General features: G+C 34.4%; 4 protein-coding genes across 4 annotated transcripts; 2 read left to right on the forward strand and 2 right to left on the reverse strand.

Moving 5' to 3' along the window:
* The first annotated feature begins 2,707 nt into the window (after positions 1–2,707).
* On the forward strand, positions 2,708–5,009 carry LOC107420232 (uncharacterized). Its single transcript, XM_016029132.4, has 5 exons — positions 2,708–2,924; positions 3,022–3,082; positions 3,236–3,610; positions 4,283–4,623; positions 4,708–5,009. The coding sequence occupies exons 1-5, from the start codon at positions 2,838–2,840 to the stop codon at positions 4,924–4,926; spliced, it is 1,083 nt and encodes a 360-aa protein (XP_015884618.1). The 5' UTR covers positions 2,708–2,837; the 3' UTR covers positions 4,927–5,009.
* A 759-nt stretch (positions 5,010–5,768) lies between these two features.
* Positions 5,769–8,823, forward strand: LOC107420302 (mediator of RNA polymerase II transcription subunit 18). Its single transcript, XM_016029232.4, has 5 exons — positions 5,769–6,036; positions 7,142–7,241; positions 7,610–7,667; positions 7,764–8,120; positions 8,510–8,823. The coding sequence occupies exons 1-5, from the start codon at positions 6,001–6,003 to the stop codon at positions 8,610–8,612; spliced, it is 654 nt and encodes a 217-aa protein (XP_015884718.1). The 5' UTR covers positions 5,769–6,000; the 3' UTR covers positions 8,613–8,823.
* Positions 8,824–9,512: 689 nt separating this feature from the next.
* LOC107420202 (probable E3 ubiquitin-protein ligase ARI8) lies at positions 9,513–10,997 on the reverse strand. Its single transcript, XM_016029101.3, has one exon. The coding sequence runs from the start codon at positions 10,995–10,997 to the stop codon at positions 9,513–9,515; it is 1,485 nt and encodes a 494-aa protein (XP_015884587.3).
* A 1,111-nt stretch (positions 10,998–12,108) lies between these two features.
* On the reverse strand, positions 12,109–14,582 carry LOC107420212 (probable E3 ubiquitin-protein ligase ARI8). The gene has a single exon (XM_016029108.4). It carries the CDS (start codon positions 14,052–14,054, stop codon positions 12,495–12,497), a length of 1,560 nt encoding a protein of 519 aa, XP_015884594.3. The 5' UTR covers positions 14,055–14,582; the 3' UTR covers positions 12,109–12,494.
* Between the last annotated feature and the right edge of the window lie 15 nt (positions 14,583–14,597).

Consider the following 14,597-nt stretch of genomic DNA (forward strand, 5'->3'; position numbering starts at 1 on the left):
CCTTCGTCCCTCCAATAGAAGCCAAAATGTTTGTTTCATCCATCGTAAATTTTTTTTTAAAAAAAGAAAATAAACAAAAAAGGCAAAAGAACAAAAGCCACTTGCATAACGTGCGAAATACTAACCTTTGGCATCTGGCCACATGTTTCTCATTTCCAGAATTTATGAACCATAAATGCCATTCAAAAGTTTTTGGGATAATTTCATTTGTAATTGTTACAGAGGAAAAGAGAGTCCAGATGAAGTTATAGAGACAGAACCGAACGGATTTGGGGAAAATGGAAGAACTACACTCTCATTCTTTAATAAAACCAAAAAATCTCTTTCTTTTCGTCTTATTTTTTCATTTTTCCTTTTTTTTTTTTTTGGTTAAGGAAAAAAAAAAAAAACTTTCAATTAAAAAGAGAAATACATGTTACGAAATGGTTGGACGGTTGTGCTAGCCAGTGGCACCGTCCCATGTAAATTTTTCTCGGCCTGAGAGGATTGTGCACCTTTCCCATCACTGATTTATATCTTTTTCCTTTTAAAAAATTATTTTAATCATATTTTAAATTAATAGAAAGGTAAGTATTTGGTCCCTCACTGTTAAGAGATTATATAAGTTTTCATTTAATCATTAGTTCCTATATATAAAAATATAAAATATAAAATGGTTACTCTAAAGTTCTAATTTAAATATCAATTATTCTTACTAAAAATATAATGAATTCCGTTTATATATTAAGTGTATAAAGAAACTCAATGAATATTTTATGCTTTTTTAAACTTATCAAGTTATAAATCAAAATGTATAAGCATAATTTAGTAATTATTAGAGTAATTATTTTACATCTAATATTTTAATTTTGACTTTAATATCATTCCTCCAAATAATTAATTTAAGAACATTTATAATGGTACTGCATTTTAGCATTTCAATATTAAAATATAACATAAATATATTTTTCGTGCTTTTCAATGGTACATTGCAAAAGGCATTAAATTGTTTTTTTTTTTTATCAAATTAGGTAAAAAAAAATATTAATTCAAATAACATTTATGGGCTATAAAATAATATAATTTTTAATTTTTTTAAGTGTTAAAATTTAAAAAAAGTTGACATCAACTCAATATTTTTTTTCTTCTATTAGTTTTGTCAGTACTAATTTTCAATATATGTTATTTGAAAAAAATAATATCAAAATCTAATATATTAATATTTATATTTATGATTTGAGAGGATGATCAAATGCTAAAATTTAAAAATGCTAATCATAAAATAGCATTTGTGATTATCTGATATCGTACAAAAATGTATTTCATATTTTGAATTGTTATATATAGTATGTACTTACTCTATTGTATGAGAAATGAATTATATTATACTTGTTTAAAAAGCTTTATTTTATTTTATTTTATTTATTTATTGATTTTTTCCCTGTGACTGTGGTTCCGCTCCCGATGCAAAGCAACAGGCGCATTTATGATATCCCACTGGATCCGTATGGTCGGTTGGGGAAACAAGAGTACGATAAATGAAGTCGGATGGGACCCACAGCCACCTCTGCCAGGATCCATACGCACGCACTCGCGATGCGTCGTATGGGTTGCAATGCAACTCCCTTGCCTGGGACGCTCTTCTCATTTAATTTCCAATTCATTGAATAACACCTATTTACGCCCATTAATTCATTTTACGTTTCAATTTAACATTCTCACATTTATTTTATTTATTTTTCTTTCCAATATTTATGTTTTTAGATATTTTGATGTTTTCTTAGAGATTTCAATCAGAACATTTGTCTCATGTTAGTGTGATGTGAGCAGGGGCTATGAAAAGGCTAATAATAAGTAATCGAACCCTTTTTTCTCCAAAATTGAATTTGGAATGAGTTGGTATATTTTATCTTTTTCCCAAAAAAATTCCAAAAGTTGAAATAACGCTGCTAATTGGCTTTCTAAGTCATCTGTGAATAATCTTTTTTTCTGGGTAGGACAATAATTTCCCTTCGGAATTTAGATGTATTCTTAATTCAGACCTTAGCTGATTTAATTCTTTCCTTTGGATAAAATTTCGCTTTGACAATGAAAAAATAAATAAATAAAATTGTAACATTAATGTAAAAAAAAAACTAATTTATAAGCATTTTATCAAAATTTATTTTTTGTGACAGCTTAATTTAAAATGATTATTAATGATAATGTCATGTTTTGACACCTTTGTATTAAAACACTCCTCCCCAATTTATTAAAGAAGTATTTTATCAAAAAACAGAAACTAATTTTTTTGCTGAAAAACAAAAACTAATTTATAAGTATAAAACTATATCATCCTAATTGACTTGACTTCTATTTGCCTAAAAATAAAAATAAAAAATTGACTTAACTTACTAATTTTGATGTTCGGATTAAGTTTTGAATATATTATTGTGTTATCTTGAAAATTTAACCTTCGAGAGCAAACTTTTTAAATTTTTGTTGTATCGGAACAGCGGCAAAGCTATTACCTATTCAGAGTCTCAGACTTGAAAGTTAGGAATCATCCATCCCTATATACTAGGAAAAAAAAAAAACAAAAAAGAAAGTCGATCTATTAAGGGGAAAATCGACGTGGTACAAGTTAAATAGACCATAGCCCAAGGCCTGCAACTTCAAGGGCCTTGAAATCTGGCCCTATACATTGAACTGGTTTATAATGATAGTGGATCCAATACCATTGTCGCTTTGTGAGGTACGTTGGGTTCTTACATTTTTCATTTTTTCTTGATTTAATTTTTTTTTTGTCCTGGGGGAGGGTTTAAGGATTAGGAAATGGAAAACTGAGTGAACTCTGCTAAAACCCTAAATTCTCAAAAATGGAGCTGCAATCGGTTTGTGGAGCCATCTCTGTCCCCAAGTTGCGTTTCCCAAGTCATGGCGTATCACTAACCCCTCAGCAAATTGTAAGTGAATTTCTCCTAAATATCACTCCAAATATATATCTCACTCGAACCCACCGATTTGAAATTAATCACTAAATTCCGTATGTCAATTTATAAGGTTTCCGCTAGCGAGTTTGGATTGAGGAATCAAGAACTACGGCATGGAATCTTGTCAAAATGTATGCTTCCCCGCATCCTTTAATTTGATAGGTTTTTGTTTATTTTTTAAACTCAAAGATTTGGTTACTCGAAAGCAAAATATAGTTTGCTAATCATGTGGTTTAAGGGAAATTGTGGTCCTTTTTTGTGTTCTAATTGCTGGAAGTGTTCAGGCCATAGGAAGTCTGGCTTGAAGAGCTTCGTAAAGTGGCCCTTGGTGCCTAGATTGAACAGAGGAGCTGTTGCATGTGCTTCTAATTCTACTCCAAAGACAAAGTTGGAGTCGCTTGGAGAGGAAAATTCTGGGTTGGGAATTAGAAGAGTTGATGGGGTTGAGCCATTTCGTGGTAAATCGGGTTCAGTTTCCTTTATTGGGTTGACTCATCAGTTAGTAGAGGAAGCCAAATTGGTATCTGCGCCTTTCGATGAAGAAAAAGGATCATTTCTTTGGGTTTTGGCCCCCGCGGCATTTATAGCGTCTCTAGTTCTTCCACAGTTCTTCCTTAGCAATGTGATTGAAGCTTTCTTGGTGGATATGACCCTCGTAGGTATTTGTTGAATCTGAGTTTCTTATTTACTTGATAATGATTGATTTGGATAATTAAGCGCATTTTTCTCACAAGAATACCAGGGTTATGCTTTCTTTTATTATTACTATTACTTGAATGAAATTAGAATACCAAAGCATGATTTTCATTTGGTAGTTTGTGAGATCCTGCACCTCGCATTAGCTTTGCGTATATGGCACCTTTACTATTATCAATTAGTCTGAGGAGATGTAAATCTATGCATAATGTGCTTGTGAATAAGTTGCTAGCATTCACAGTCACTTCCATGTAATCTCCACTTGCTGTTTCCTTTAACCTGTAAAAGAGTTTCCCTAAATCTGTTGGACTGTTAATTGCTTGATTTGATAATTTCATATTTCTCCATGCCATAGCTTTGTAGGAACAAGTAGCAGTTTTGATAGTATCAAGTAAAAACTTCATGCTGCTGCTTAATATATTTACGAATCCAATTCTTGGTTGTTTTCTCGTCACCAGGTTGTTTATGATAATTATTTTTGATACATTTAAAAGCAGACAAAAGAGTATTATTTTAGTCACGTGATTTCTTTCTACTCTATGTGCTTATGATTCTACAGGTAATGTGCCTGCATGCTTGTTTAGAATGCATCAAAAGTTAGCCATTAACCATTTGTCTTTCCATTGCCATTGCAGAAATAGTGACTTCATTATCTTTTGAGGTCCTGTTTTATATTGGTCTTGCAACATTTCTGTCCATAACTGATTATGTACAAAGGCCATACCTACAATTCAGCACAAAGAGGTGGAATCTCATAACAGGCCTTAGAGGATACTTAACATCCGCATTCTTCACAATGGGATTCAAGGTTGTCGCTCCTCTGTTTGCTGTGTATGTAACCTGGCCGGTTGTTGGCCTGCCTGCCTTGGTTGCAGTGGTTCCATTTCTAGTTGGCTGTTTTGCTCAATTTGCATTTGAAACACGATTGGATAAGCGTGGATCATCCTGTTGGCCACTGGTTCCAATTATTTTTGAGGTAGATATAGAATTTTGAACAATGAAAATCTTTATATTTTGAAGCCAAACGGTGGATTTTTAAGTGTTTGAATCCATTTTGTAGGTTTATAGACTATATCAGTTGACCAAAGCTGCCAATTATATTGAGAGGCTGATGTTCTCGATGAAGGAACTTCCAGCTTCCCTGAACGTGGTGGAAAGAAGTGGTGCGCTGTTTGCTATGTTAGTAACCTTCCAAATACTTGGTGTGGTCTGCCTCTGGTCATTGATGACATTTCTTTTGAGGCTGTTTCCTTCTAGACCTGTAGCCGAGAAGTACTGATATTTGCGCGAATACTGTAAAAATCTTTAAATCTGTTCGGTTTATGATTATTATATGGATGCCGATATTTTCTTTTTTCTTTATATTTACTTACTGGATTTAGGAATTTGAAGTTATTGGTTATGGAAATTTGAATTCATGGTCATTATGTGAAAAATAGTGGATAAAACTAAACTTGCTGATAAATTTTACACTAAGAAAGAAAAAAAAAAAAAAAAAATCAAATGCACCACATAAATATGTTCATAGTTTAGGAACATGACTAAAGTTTTTTAAGTTTTTTAAAAAGGTCAAAATGTGAAGTCTATTTTACGGTTTGTTCTCTCATTTGTTTAAGCACCATTTAATAAGATATTTGGAATTTATTAGGTTTTTTAATTTTTAATTTTGATTTTTTTTTGAAAAATGTCCAGTAAATAATGTGTGCTTTTAATACCATCATGTAATCCAATTTGGTACACAACGTTTGTCTACCCAAGAATTTCTCTTTTAATTCTGAGCACATTAACATATAATTTTTTTAACTTTTTTGGAAAACAACATATAAAATTTTTTTTCTTTTTTTTTTTGGCTCTCAACAACATATAACTGTTCGAACTTTAAAATTGTTTTTGCGGGTCTATTTTTCTTTTCGTTATTGACGATTTGGAAATGTACAAACAAATTGGTAAAATATAATTGTCTTTAATATGCCTTTCTACTAATGATTAAAATTTGCTTTTTTTTTTTTTTTTTTACTGATAAATAATAGAAAGTTAATTAAAAATAGAAAGAATACTTTGCGTTAATATTTTGGTCTGAAAATGGGGTTTTTTATTTATTTATTTATTAATTTCAACGTTTCGTTTTGTTAAAGACATCATCAGCTTCTGTTTTCCAACTCGGTCCCAAAGGCAAAGCTTCCGTTTCCACAAGAAATCAGTCAGTCAGCCATTTTCTCTCACCTTGCTAAGTCGCCGACTCGCTGTCGGTGGGCTTTCTCGACTCTCATCGGAACGTAGTTTCTAAATCACCATCGGCTTCGTTGAGTCATAGCCGCCACCGTGGTTGGCTCATAAGTGAAGCAAAATTGGAATGGAGTGCGTGGTTCAAGGAATTATAGAGACTCAGGTAAGAGCAACCAAACCATTCTCAACCACCAATTCCATTCGAACCCAACATTTATTTTTTCGAATTTTACTTTACAGAGGCTTACCCTCTGTAAATATTGATTTATTTTGATATTGGCTCTTCCATCCTTTCAGTTGCAAGACGGAAATTCAAATTCCTTTTTTTATGCTTTTCATTTCTAAGTGCTTATTTTATTTTTAGTGCATATCCAATCCCAATTAATTGCGTTTAAGCCTTGGTTGTGTTTAATTCGCTTGTTAAATAACTTTTCTTTGGAAAAAAAAAAAAAAAAAAAAGAAGAGAAAAGCTGTACATAATTCTTCGAAATAAGCAAATTCAAGGTGTCAATTTGAAGAGTGAAAGCAAATAACAGAGTCTTCGAAATAAGCAAATTCAAGGTGTCAATTTGAAGAGTGAAAGCAAATAACAGAGTCTTCGAAATAAGCAAATTCAAGGTGTCAATTTGAAGAGTGAAAGCAAATTACAGAGTCTACTCGTCACAGCCTCTCTAATTTTTCCCCTCTAAGTGGCATTTCATATAGGATCTTGCCAAACATTTGTTGGATTTGATTTTAAAAAAATAAATAAATAAAATTGTGGCTGTCCAATGTGAATTCTTATGCATTTGTTTGGGCAGGTAAGTGTTTCTTTGTGTTTTGAACTTGTTTGCCTCACTAATTCTACCCCTAAACAGAAAAAATAAAAGTAAAAAGTGAAAATAAGAAAAAAGGATCAATTTTCCTCCGTATGGTCATATCGTCTTAGCGATTCAATCATATTTATTACTCTTGAATTAATTAATTAATTAATACATTTACTTTAGTACTGGTTTTGGCCTAGATCATGGAACATAGTTGGCATTTGATAGCTTGCTTAAAACTCCTGCTTTGCACTCACTCTTCGTGTATATTTCTTAATTCATTTATAGTTTGGTTCATGTTATAGAAATTTGTTTAAACAGAAGGATATGTGTAGTACTAATGATAATCAACTCATTTTTCTTTTCAATTGTGAAGAGCCCTTCTTGGTATGCTTTTTATTTTGCGTTTTTATTAACAAGGAGATGTTTTAGAGTTCTATTTAACGTATGCTGTCCATGTTGCAGCATGTTGAGGCCCTTGAGATTCTTCTTCAGGGTCTCTGTGGTGTCCATAGAGAACGTTTGAGGATCCATGAGATTTGCCTTAAAAGCGGACCAAACCTTGGTAATGAACTCTTTTCTGCTGTTGATGTTGCTTGCTGTTAGAATACTCTGTAAGAAGCAGATTTGTTGCATTCCTTAGTCTAAATTAGCCTGTATCATGTAATCAAGTAACAGTTTGTTTGATAACTAGCCTGTATTCATATATAGATGCACTTCTGTGTCACAGGTTCAATGATTTCACATTTTACATACACACACACACACACGCACACACACACATATATATATATATATATATATATGATAGTTTGTCACTCTGTTTTCTTATGATGTATTCTGCCTCTATATGATCTTATATATGTTTATATAAGAAGTTTATTTCATGGGATCTTTCTAGTTGACTATAAGGTTATCTCTTCCTTCTTGTAGGGGTTGTAGCTTCAGAGGTTCGTCTTTTATGTGATCTTGAACACCCTGAACCCTCTTGGTAGAACTTTGACTTCATCCTAACATATTTATCATTTGGCCTATTTGTTTCTCCCTCTGAAGATAATTTTGCTTACAATAAGTTCAAATTCTTTAGGACTGTTAGGCATATAGGTGGTGCCATGAGGGGTGCAGGTGCCGAGCAAATTTCAGTTCTTGTTAGGACCATGGTGGAAAGCAAAGCTAGCAAGAATGTGCTTCGATTATTTTATGCACTTGGCTACAAGTTGGACCATGAGCTACTGAGAGTGGGATTTGCCTTCCATTTTCAAAGGGGTGCTCAAATCACAGTCACTGTATCTTCGGTTAATAAGATGCTAAAACTACATGCTACTGATGAGGCGGTGCCTGTAACTCCTGGTATACAGCTGGTTGAAGTAACAGCACCTGCATCATCTGAAAATTATACTGAAGTTGTAGCAGCAATGACCTCTTTTTGTGAATATCTTGCACCGTAAGTGACTTTATTGTTTATCATTTTCCTAAGGCACATCTTTACGAACACTACTGTGCTAAGTCAACCTGCTCATGGTATCCCTGACTGCTTGAAGTCAATTATTTATCTTGCATGTTTAGCTTCGCGTACCTTCTTTATAGATCTTAAAGAGCAGTTTGGAATCATAAGTGTCACAAATAATATGAATACTCATTCAAAACAGTCTGGCGGGTCAATTAATAGAGAATGCTTTTAGATCTTATGGTTGTAATCATCTAGTAATTTCGACCTTCACAGAACCTAGGAAAATGTGGGCACCTGATCAACAGCTAATGGCTCATGTAAAGCAATGTTTAAAATATGCATGTGCTGAAGCTTAAGTATTTTTTATTTCATTTGTTTCTCAGGCTCTTGCATTTGTCAAAACCGGGAATTTCTACTGGAGTGGTTCCTAGCGCTGCTGCAGCTGCAGCATCGCTTATGTCAGATGGAGGTGGTACAACATTATAGCGGCATGTGGAAATTTACTTGGAAAATTTGTGTTGATAATTGAGTTAAACGATTTATTCACAGGGCTATCAAATTTTGCTTTCTTTGAAGTGTCTAATTCTCCAATAGTGAGCTTCCTTTGAGTAGGAGTTTATTTTGTTTTGTTTTGTTTTTTTTTTGTTTTTTTCCTTCCTGTTATGAAATTAAGAATTTAAGCAGTTTCATTACTTCATCTTGGCCTCTTCAAATCTCAGGTGTTGGTTTTACGTATATCATATGATAAAAGCTGTTGTTCCAATCTGAGCTATTCAGATGAAATGGAAAAGCTAAGATAATGAAAAGAAACGTTAGCAAGTTACCATGAAGGTACCGTTTGTTAACTGTTTTGATTTTCAGTTTCTGTTTTTAATTTTTGTTACCCAATTGTACATAATTCGCTCACGTTTCAAGTGCTAGTTAATGGTAGTTAGAATTTGTTAGGTATTTAAATCAGCCATTAAATAAAAGGAGAGGGAAATAAATAAATAAATAAATAAAAACATAAACATCAAATTGGATATAATTTCAAATTATGTAGTTTTTTTTTATTTTATTTTATTTTATTTTTTTGTTTTGTTGGGGGGGGGGGGGGGGGGGGGGCGCGCATTCCTTCAAATTTATGGTAGTTTAAGATGTTTAACCATTAAAAAAAAATAAAATACTTGCAGATAAATAAATTACACGCAATTAGGTAATAAAAAAAAAGAAACTAATCACGTTATCAAACAGCACCTAAGCTTCACACTGTCAAGATGCATGAGGTTTTCTAAATTATAAGGAACAACTAAAAAAAGAAAAATTAAAAGGGGGCAATTGAAAAATAAACCATTGATCCATACAATAAATAAATTCTTTGCATTGTAAATACAAATATGTGATAAGCTACTCCTTCCAAGCTGAAACTAGTTCCTTGACGTAATTTTTAGTGACTTTGGTGAGATCAACCAGCTTTGCACGGAAATCATTGAAATGTTTTGATGAGAGAACAATAGTGAGCAAGTCTTGTAGTCCTTTTGCAGCACATCCATGAAATTTCTCCAGATTCAATTCCGCTTGCCCCAGCAAGAACTCGAAAAGCTGCTTCTTGAGATGCCCCTCTTCATTCTCATGTAGATAGTAGCCATACGTGTAAGTCCACTGAAGCACCGTTCTACATTCAATTATTGCTTGCCATGCCTCTGCTATAAACCTTACCATAATCTCTGGTTGACACTGTATCTCACTTAGCTCTTCCAGTTTTCTGGTCCGCAATTGATGTAAATTCTTAATAGCTTTTTCCTTCAAATATTTATTTCTTTTCCATCCTTCACAACAATGGATATATCTCTCTTTGACCTTGTCATGATCCGAGTTACAAGCACAATCATGACGTCTCTTGGAACATTTTGAGCAACAGAAATACTGACAATGCGGCCTGCACGTAATCATCTTACATCCAAATTCTTTTTCGATTTGTCCAATTGGTTCTCTGCAACCGTAACAAGGTTCTTTTAAAGGAAAACATATCCTCTCTGTAATTTCGGCCTTATTGTTCATCTCCAAAATCCATCTCATCGCAGTTTCGCAGTTGGCTGGATGGTGAATCTCAATGCAACAGTTTAAACAATAACCATCGGAGCAGGGACAAGAAACATCATAACTCTCATTGCTCCCATCACTAACAACAGAGTTGCAGCATCGAACAGGAGACCACTTGAGATTATCATTATTCTCAATATATGATGTAAAGAGATAGTTGGAATACTTATCTTTTTCTTCTTGTGAAGCCAGTGCATTGATCATATCGCGATCAACTGCTGCATTGCAAGATGAGCGTGGACATCTCAACGTCAGACATGCAGGGCCTTGGTCGATTGACATTCGGATATAAGCTGCCCAACATTCTTCACAAAAAGAATGCCCACAAGAAGCAGAGTAAATAATGTCATTATAGTGCTTTAAACAGAGTCCGCAAGAAGTTGTACCAGAGGGTTTGGATTCAACCACTGGCTTTTCAAGAAAACCGACCTTTTCCCTAACTCTTTCTACGTCAGAAAACCAATGGTCATAAACCTTGGAAATATTCCAATTATAGTGACAAAGTAGAGTGCATGCTGAAGCCTTTGATATAAAAAGGGTAGCTGAAACGTTTGAAATATCATCCTCTAGGAGTCTGAGAATTTCTTGTTCCTTCAATGTGGTATGGTTTTTTTGCAAACCATTAATGGCATGGTCATCTTCTTCAACAATTATCTTTGAGTCAGCATAAACAGTGTCATCGCTGAAATCCTCCGCAGCATCTTCCTCATCTGAGCTCTTTCCACCATGGAAGTTGATGTCCTTGGAGTCCATGACTAACATATCGGAGAGTTTTTCTTTCGTTTCCATTTTTTGTTTTTTCCAATTTGATGGTGGAGATGGGGAAAACTAACTTAGCAAGAGTAATTTTTACGAAGGGCAATATGTGTAATCTAGATATATATATATATAGACAATTTCCTCTTTTACCTAGTCAGTTTTGGTTTTGGATACCGATTTTGCTTTGGGAACAAGCAACACTCTACTTAAATCTAATGGAACTTAGGTTTCCGAAATTAAGTAAAATTCTTAGAAAGAAAAAAAAAAATGAAAGTAAAATTCTATTTGTAAGAGAACGTAGAAATTTTATTTATTTTAAGTCCACATGTTATTATTTCCCAAAAATAAAAATAAAAATAAATCCACATGTTATATTTGCATTGTGTTTAATGGTAAATTCATTATGTATTCAAATTAAATTCATTATGTATTTCAAAAAAAAAAAAAATCCTTAGTTTTTCAAGAAACAAGCAGTATTCTATAGTTTTCTTAATTTAACTAAAAAGTCTTTTTCTCTTGTGATGAGTTTAAAACCTTGACTGAATGCAGAAATTTAATTCATTTTAAATCCATTATTTTACAAATATGTCCTTTTCATTGTGTTTAATCGTAAATTCTTTATGTATTTCAAAGAACTTCTTAATTGTCAAGAAAGTAATATATTTGTTCTGTTTATAAAAGAAAATTTTTAGTTTTATTTTTTTAATAGAGAATTTTATTTTATTTTTTAATAGAGAAACATACATGTTCAAGAAAATTTAGACAAATTGTAAATATATATATATATATATATATATATATATATATATATATTGATGTACCTTATGTATATAATACAGGGAGGGGATTCTTATTGCAAGATCAGAGAACCCTTGTGCAGTTTTTATTTTATTGTTAACAAACTCGAGCAATAGTTACAGTTCCTTGGTATATATTACTTTCAGATTAAATAGATACCAAAAATTGCCAATAAGTTTTCATTAAAAGTATTATTATTATTATTATTATTTTGTTGGTAAATAGTATTAGTTCTTACTTTAAGAAAACGAAAAATTGAATTACAAAGGAAGCCCAGCATAGCAGGAGTGTTTGGTTGGAGGGTAGCTTACAACGGAAAAGCATTAAGCATGACAAAAACCAATGAAAAACAGAGAATGATGTCGATCCATTAAAGGGAAGGCACAGCATCTTGTTTGATATGACTTCAAAACAGGACCCAGAAAGACACAAAAAGTACTACCTTTGTATTTACATAATATTGATAAACAAACGAATAATACCAACATAATTAGTGACAAGAAGCAACCAAAGTTTATCCTCTCCCTAATATTTCACTTCAAAAGCATGAAAGAAGCCTCGATTCGCAATAGCATGAAACCAGACGTTTTTCTTTTCTTTCTTCTTAGTAGTAGCACATTAGTGGATGCTAAAAACCCAAGAAGCCGCCACTTAATACCTTATTCGATGCTAAAACCCCATGAAAATATGATTAATTAACCATAATATCTCATTGGATGGATTAGAATTTCAGACTGGACAGCCGAAACACATCTGACATTTGGTGGTAGACAGACCATTAGCAAAGGAACAAAGCTCACATTTCCAATAAACCCAGTGAGACTCTACCTCTGAAAGCCCATCTTCCATTGCTCGCACCAAGTTCTTGAAGTATTTCCCAATCACAGATGTCAATTCACTCAGTTTCGAGCGGTACTGAATAAATTCATCAACCGAACCGTCACCATCCACAAACTTGCCCATTTCAGTCTCGGTACATTGAATAAACCTCTTCAACCCATGCTCTGCTTCGCCTTGTAAATACTCCAGGAACTGGGTCTTAGCCACCTCATCCTCAGATAGATAATAGCCATAAACAAAGCTCCATTGCAGGACTCGCCGGCATTCAATTACCTGTTGCCAGGCATTTTCTATGAACCTAAGAAGTGGCTTGGGTTGGCCGTACGTGGAACTCAGCTTCTCTAATTGCTCTGCATGATCAACACGTAAATACTGCATAGCTTTCCTCCTTAATTTTTGATTGGTAGCCCAGCGTTCATAGGAACGACTGTACCTAACCAAACTTGCCTTAACCATATCTCTCTTCTCAGTTTCGGAATTCGTCGTGGTCTGGATCAAAGTACAGATATGCGCAGATTTGTGCGACCATTTTGCCAAGCAAGTCCAGCAGAATTCATACTTGCAAGGCGGCGAGCATGTCATGTGGTTACATCCTAAGCTTTTCTCTATGGGCCGTTTGCATTCCGGACAGGGCTTCGTATTGACGAGAATCCAATCCGAGTTCTGAGACTCGTCTTTGTTCTTGACGATCCATTTGGCCACCGTATCGCAGTCCACCGGACGGTGAGCTTCCTGGTTACAGTTCCAGCAGAAACTGTAGGAACAACGGCAATGGACATCGTAACCTTTCGAATTCCCCAAGAAATCGACGAAATCGATGGCATAATCGCAGCCAGGAGCCGGACACCAGTTGATCTTTCTCTTCCTGTAACTGTCTTCCACGTAAGATCGTAGAAGGTAACGAGAATATTTTTCCTTATCGGAATGATCGACAACCAACGCGTTGACCATGTCTTCTCCCACGGCGGCTCTGCAAGATGGATGAGGACATTCCAGAAGCAAACATCCTGAACCGTCATTGTGTATCGATTTGCTGATGTAGCCGCCCCAGCATGATCGGCAATACGGATGACCACAAGAAGCCCAGCTTACGATCGATTCGGTAAAAGTATCGAGACAAATTCCGCAAGTAATTCGACAAACAGGTGGTGGGCGTTGAACACTTGGGCGAGTAAGCAACAACAAACCGGTTTTGTTTCGGGCTCCGTCTTCGTCGTCGAACCACTCATCGCACAGTTTGCTGAAATTCCAATTGAAGTGGCGGAGTAAAACGATCGCTGAAGCTTTCGATACCGAAAGTGCTGTGCGAACTCTTTCTATGTCATCCTCTTGTCGTTGCCTTATATCTGCTTCGTTCAGGATTTTATACGACGGCAGTGGCTCGCCGGTTTCTTCTTCGTCGACACTCCTGTCGAGGTACGGACCGATATGATCGTCCCATAAGTCCATGGTGCATACAGATCGGAAACAAAATTTTCAGGCGAATTAATTTGGGTATTTGGTGCGTGGAGTGGACGCCAAAAATTGGACACACTCGGCCTCGGACTGAAAGAAGCTCAGTGGGTCAACACCTTGTCAATGTGTATGAACAGTGAACGTATTATGGGAGGTTGAATATTATGCACATCGTCACCGTTGATTAAGTGTTTCAGTTGATGAACGCTACAGATGTCTATTGAAGCTCTTTCATTGAGGAAAAAAATTACCAGTTTTTTTTTTTTTTTTTTTTTTTTTTTTTTTTTTTTTTTTTTGCTTAAATACCAGTTTTTTGTTTATGAAAGCTTTTTTAGATAACTAGCTGGTGTGGAAAGCTAAAGAGTGACGTGTCTCGCATTTTTCTGGTGGAGACTTCGAAGAAAGGAGTGTCTTTTTCTTTTTCTTTTCCAATAAGCAAACAAAACTTCTATCATGCTAAGAAATTGCTCAGAAATTGAATTCTCTTCGTTTTCTCGACCAAAACTGGCATTTGATTTGAAAATTCCATCAGGCTGA

Source organism: Ziziphus jujuba, chromosome 5 (genome assembly GCF_031755915.1).
Source record: "Ziziphus jujuba cultivar Dongzao chromosome 5, ASM3175591v1".
In the NCBI taxonomy this organism is placed as follows: domain Eukaryota; kingdom Viridiplantae; phylum Streptophyta; class Magnoliopsida; order Rosales; family Rhamnaceae; genus Ziziphus; species Ziziphus jujuba.